The following is a 6,712-nucleotide window of genomic DNA, read 5'->3' on the forward strand; positions in this document are numbered from 1 at the left end:
ATGGCTGCCGATCTCAAGCTTGCCGCCCTGTGCTTTCTCCTCCTTGTCTCGTCCCTCCCTCTGCTTGCCCACGCCGAGTGCGAGTGCGAGACCAGCGAGGAAGAGCACGACAAGGCGGGCGCGCTAAAGCTCAAGATCATCGCCATCTTCTGTATCCTTGTGGCCAGCGCTGCAGGCTGCGGCATCCCCTCGCTTGGACGGAGGTTTCCAGCGCTGCGCCCGGACACGGACCTGTTCTTCGCCGTGAAGGCCTTCGCTGCGGGGGTCATCCTTGCCACGTCCTTCGTACACATCCTCCCAGAAGCCTTCGAGAGGCTCGGCTCGCCATGCCTCGTCGACGGGCCGTGGCAGAAATTCCCGTTCGCTGGATTCGTCGCCATGCTTGCAGCCATCGCCACTCTAGTTGTCGACACCATCGCCACGGGGTACTTCCAGCGCGCCCACGCAAAGAAGGCCTCCGCGGCCGCCGGGTACCTGGAAGCGTCCGACGCCGATCATACACAAGGCGGTCACTTCCACGGCGCGTCGGCCGCCATCGCGTCGTCTTCGTTCGCGGGGGAATCTGACGACGGCGCGCAGCTCATCCGCCACCGCGTCATTTCACAGGTGCAGATCGATCGATGCGTCCATACTAGCTAGAGTAACTAAACTGTCCATGCATCACGTTGTGTGCGTCTGTTACAGATGCTAATTGGCTAATTTCCCTGCTTGCTCATGCAATGTTGTATGTGAAGGTGCTGGAGCTGGGGATCATAGTGCACTCGGTTATAATCGGCATGTCTTTAGGCGCATCTGAGAGTGCTAGCGCGATCAAACCACTCGTGGTCGCGTTAACTTTTCATCAATTCTTCGAAGGGATAGGCCTTGGCGGATGCATTGTTCAGGTATGTATTTCTCCACATTAGTCTCCGGTTCCCCTCATTTTTTCGATAAAGGGAATATACTAATATCAAGAGATATCAATTACATCTAGTCTCTGCTGTTGAATATAAATACACGGCCTAGTCTCTTTCCATCAATTCGGACTTTTGGTTCAATTGGCTAGTGCAGCAATCTTTCATGGTATCAGAGCCAAGGTCTCACGTTCAAGATCCTGCTCACACAGTTTTAAAAATAAAAGAAAAAAAGATTCAAGCGACGTTGTCGCCCGATCAAAGATCTTAAATTTTCACCCTGAAGATAGTCACCGCTCTCAAAACAATGCCTTCAACAAGTTCATTGCCACGCACAACCAATTAATACCGGACCTTGAATTTTCACCATCAAAGGTAAGACTCTGAACTTCACTTGTGCTTTCGCCCCCACTTACATGTTGTTGCTGCAAAACCTAGAACATCAAGCAAGTCCCTCAACAGCGCAGAGAGTCGAACCTCCATTACTAGTCCTCCAATTCATCCTTCATGATATTCTCCGCCTCTTACTTCATCATAGACCAAAATATCACCTATTGGCAAGAAAGAACAGAGCTTGGCACCGCTCCCTCCATAACCAAACGGTCAGAATAATAGCATAGGTACGCACGAACGAATATCACCCGATGCAGCAAACTCCAGACATAAGGTGCATTGTTACATTCGCCGGTGGAGCCTTCCGGAACTCACCACGCTAGCCAGATCAAATAGGACCGGCCTAAGGAAAGTATCCATCTTCGCACAAGAGTAACCCTAGGACAACCACCTTTATTAGGTTGATCAGCAAGCCCCCACGCCGTCGCCCGCCGGCCGACCCCCTCCGGCGGAAGAGCAGGCAAGCGTAAGCATGAATCACACGCATGCTCCGGCCCAAGGCCGACATAGTGCATGCGCCGTCTCCCCACGCACCTCCGAGCGACCGGCAACCGTGCCGATGGCGGATCTAGGTGGGAGCCTAGACCTACGACCGGCGACCTCATTAAACAAAATAGTACGAAAATAAATAAGGCATAAAAATCTTCTCTCATTCAACGGAAATTGCGTGTGTATTATCCAGGTAAAGACATGAAAAATATTATTTCTGCAACTTCAATGGTGCAAAACCACACTAAATAACCAAGTTAAAATTTGAAGGGTGGTTTAGTCTTCAAAGGTTCATCTATTATTCTATACCTACTAATAAAGAAAGGATTGTTTCCTTGGTCCAACATTTGGTTGGACGAATTTATCCTCCCACCTAATTACATAATACTACTCTACAAAACTGCATGGATCGGTTGATTTTCTTTCTCCCACCAACGGAAGTCGTCTGTTGTCCCGATGTTGGCTGGCTTCGATCAAACTTGTCACGCTTGCCAGTTGCAGTTCTTGGCCCTTGCACAGTCGGACGCCTCGCACCAGGGCCCTGGAGCGATTCCACACGAGAAAACAGGTTTTAGGGCTCATTTTATTTATCGAATTTGTATAAGAATTGTTGAGAATTTGGATCCTATGAAAAAATTGCTATATAGGTTGTTTGATTCGTAGGAACATACCTTACCTTAGATGAAGTAATCATATAGGATTCTTGTAGTGCAAATCTTATAAGAAAAAAATAGGTCATATCTCATGTAAAATTCCTTTCATAATTTATACAATACAACACAATTCATGTTTCCATAGGATTCACATAGGCATGACATTTCAATCCTATGCTTTTCCTATTCCTATGATTTTCCTATCCTATGAATCAAATGAGCTCTTAGTCTCCACGCGAGAAAATAGGTTTTTAGTACCACCGCTCTTTTACATCGAGCCTTGCCGGTTTATATACACTACAAAGCTGCCTATGAGCAAGCCATGTCGGAAATACCCATCCGCATAGTTGCTTGGTTATTCTCTATATATGCTACTATGTGAGATAATAATTATAAACGGAAGGGATTGTGAGGGCTGCCGGCTGCCGTGCATGTAATTAAAATTCATGCGCATAACTAAAAGGAAGATGTACCAGATAATTAAAGGAGTAGGCAGAAAAAAAATCTTTGTGACGGGGTCCTTCGCTGGTGACCATGCACATGCGGTGTGGATTTGTACGTAGACAAAAGAGCACCGCCGGCCATGGGCGGATGATGGCGGAAACGAAGCGGGTGGGTGGCTCACCCGTGGGGTGGTGACCCGTGCGCGCGGCGACGAAAGGTAAGATGAGTCGTGCATAAACAGGTGGGCGGCGCAGCAGGGACCTTGCCTAGCCCTGAGATACATGAGCTACCAGGTCACTTCATGGCAACTACTGCATTACAAAAATTACTCGCCGCAACTATCCCCACTAGGTTGAGGGTCGATTGGGATGCACATATCAATTGAAGATATGCATGCCAATCATGGTGGTCGATGAAGTTCATCAACGATAACAACACCATCGTGCAACACCTTTCTTAGCCGAATCGGGAGGTAGTGTGACTTCCAATGATGGCAACTCCATCGTTGCTCTAGACTCCGGACTCCATGGACATGGCAAAGCTCTTCAATGGAGACAATGCCCTGACGGCGAGGAATTCGCTTGGTGGATTGCGGCGAGATCCACTATCATGGTTCTCATTTTTTTTAGTGCATGTTAATAAGTGTAACTTTTGTGTATGTGTTCAAAACGCAATGGAACATATATAGTGAAACTTTCTAACACCAACCAGAGTGCTCTAAATCAATTGAAAAACCATACACACTATCTACCATACATGCTTTAAATCATACAAATTACAAATATTAAATAAATCAACATCGTAGATTTGCATAAGTCATGTACCTTAATTTTCTTTTCATAATTATAATTTCTTGATTCGACAAACTTGACCTCTTTAAATATTTAACATATTGAAACATATCAATTAAATTGCAATGACTACTGGATTGAACCTACCCAACATGCAATATTGCTGATAGATCTCTCACATATAATTACAACCATTAACAAAGAATTGTATACATGTGTTACCTGACTATATAGTTGCATATTGGCTAAAAGGCTACCAACAAAGCTGAAACCTAATTTGTGATTCGATTGTCCATTCTCAATCAAATGCTCCTTGATTTCTCGCGGCCATACCAATGTGATAATGTCAGATGGTTAGCGTTTAACACCTGAGATCAATTGATGTGGTACTGTCTTGTTGTCTGATTTATTCACGACAATGGTAGCAATGGTGATAATGGTGGCTGATGTGGCACATCTTCTTCGCTAGCTTTCTCATGGCACGGTAGCCGTAAATAGCACTAAATCAAGACTAGCTAGTATGGATGGGTGTATGTCAGTGCATTTACGTGCAGCCGTGCACGTATGTAGAAAGTGAGCGTATGCATGATTGATGCATCTTGGTTTAGGGATGCAACATGCTGGTATCTGCTGGCGGAGAAGATGTGGCAAGTTCGTCAGACAAAGCCGGTCTGATCAACTGATGCGGTACTCTCTTGTTGCCTGATCTTGTTGACGACAATGATAGAAATGCTGATGATGCATGGTGGTTGATGTGGTCATGTGGCACATCTTCTTCACTGATTTTCTCGTGGCACGGTAGCATTAAATAGCACTAAAGAAAGAATGTCATGGATGGGTGTATGTGAGTGCATGTATCGTGCTGCAGTGCACGTATGTAGGAAGTCAGAATATGCATGATTGATGCATCTTAGGGCAGGGATGCATTATGCTGGTATCTGCTGGCGGAGAAGATGTGGCGAGTTCGTCAGACAAAGCCGTGACGGTCGGCATCAAGACTTTAGAGGTGATCTGGCCATCTAGGCCAACAGAACGCAATCAAGCAAAAAACAAACGGAGGAGAAGATTAGAGTGATGTTTGCCATTGCCACTGAACGTGACAAAGGAAGGCCGATGGATGATAAAGCTTACAAGAGGAGGTGGAAGATGTTGCTAGAGGAACGGTGGGCAGGGTGACTGGCAGCAGCAGATCCCAGGAAGAGGCGTGTTCGGGACTCGCGAGATCAACCATTTTATTTTTTTGATGTAGACTCCATCTTTTTAGATAAAATCTTTTTTTTTTTCGAGAGCACGAGTATAACAATATACAAGATCAGCACCACGGTACTGAGAACACACACTTCACCCTCCCTCCGCCTAGGCCTACTCTCTCGCTATATCTAGCCTCCCTCCTCTCTTGGCCCTCTCCCATAGGTGAAAATCATCTCTAATCTGGACCACCATTTGGTCGACCGTCTTCTTCTCCCTCGCGTTTCCGAAAGCCCTTGCATTCCGATGTTTCCAGAGAGTCCATGCCGTGCTGATCACCATGGAGTCAAAACGCTTCCTATCAATCCTCCTCACTCGCTTGCGGGCCTCCGTCGACCATCTCTGTTTTGGATAAAATCTAAGTGGTTAATTATAGATTGAAGCGTCTAATTAATTTCAGTTATGTGGATTAACGTGGTGTCTTCCTTATATTTTCTATATATTGCTTTAGTATATAATATATTAAGTTTTTGGAGGTACCCCATGAGCCTAAATAGTCATCAAACAATATGATCATGAACTTGTTAATTAGGAAAACGTAAAAGATAAGTAATTGCCGGTGACCTCGTGTAGTTTAAGATTTTTTTAAAATGGCCTAGGGTTCATTTCAAATAATTGTTCGAACTTTAGGTTTTTTTCTTCCGGAGTTCACGGTTTTGGGTATAATAGTCCAGGGTTTAGAATTAACATTTTCTTAGTCCCTGATCTATATCAAAACAAATACTTCCATTTCATCTAACCATTTATACCAGCAATTGAGGCCAAACAATTTGAGTCGTGCTTAGCGCCGCGCTAGATTATGACCTTTTTGTTGATGCACATGTACACATTTTGTGTGATTTAATAAGAAAATTTAAAATTTAAAATGACGTCTTGACTTACAAACACTGAAAATATTCTACAATGTGGAAAAATATAATGAACCTTTTTCTGTGGCTATTCTAGCATATTTTCTAGTTAATACCTGCATATTCAACCAAAACTTTAAATTTTAAATCTTAAGGACATCGAACAGATTGACACATCACATGATTCACCGACATTGTATTTAATACTTTTTACTTACTTTGATAGTAGTTAAGCGTTAATATGGCATACAAAACATGACTCGCAACCTTTTTAGCCATCGATGGTAGAAAATGAAGGCTAAGTGATTAATGAAGTTTCCGTGCCTCTGTTGTATAGGCTAGGTACCGACTAAAGTCTGTCTTGATGATGTCGCTCTTCTTCTCACTCACCACGCCACTTGGTGTGGTGATCGGAATCGGGATATCATCTGGTTACGACGAGAACAGCCCTAGGGCGCTAATCGTGCAAGGGCTCCTCGATGCCGCAGCTGCCGGAATTCTAAACTACATGGCACTTGTTGACCTTCTAGCTGAAGATTTCATGAACCCTAGAGTGCAAAACAACGGAAGGTTGCAGGTCATCATAAACATCTCCTTGCTTGTCGGGACGGCTCTCATGTCCATACTTGCTGCATGGGCATGATAAATCTTCCTCAACTTCAAATACTAAATTCCTTTGAACTAGTTATGAGTTGAGGATCTCACTTCTACTGGTGTAAAGAGGTTTTCTCTTTTATTGGTGTAAACAGGTTTTCCCTTTTATTGGTGTAAAGAGGTTTTCTGATTTTTTTTCATCATTTCCGTAAAAATGTGTGCATATATCGATCAAACTCGACACACACTAAACTCTATACGTATATTTGTTTGATACTACAACAATCAAAATAATGAGTGCATGTTGATGTGCTTTCTTTTGTATAAACAATTGTATGTGATTTTTCCCTCCCGTTTGT

General features: G+C 44.1%; 1 protein-coding gene across 1 annotated transcript; it reads left to right on the plus strand.

The window, feature by feature from the left end:
* Positions 1 to 6,402, plus strand: LOC124695806 (zinc transporter 9-like). The gene is made up of 3 exons (XM_047228619.1): positions 1 to 606; positions 735 to 884; positions 6,097 to 6,402. Exons 1-3 carry the CDS (start codon positions 1 to 3, stop codon positions 6,400 to 6,402), a joined length of 1,062 nt encoding a protein of 353 aa, XP_047084575.1.
* The last annotated feature ends 310 nt before the right edge of the window (positions 6,403 to 6,712 follow it).

This window comes from Lolium rigidum, chromosome 3 (genome assembly GCF_022539505.1).
Source record: "Lolium rigidum isolate FL_2022 chromosome 3, APGP_CSIRO_Lrig_0.1, whole genome shotgun sequence".
Classification (NCBI taxonomy): Eukaryota; Viridiplantae; Streptophyta; class Magnoliopsida; order Poales; family Poaceae; genus Lolium; species Lolium rigidum.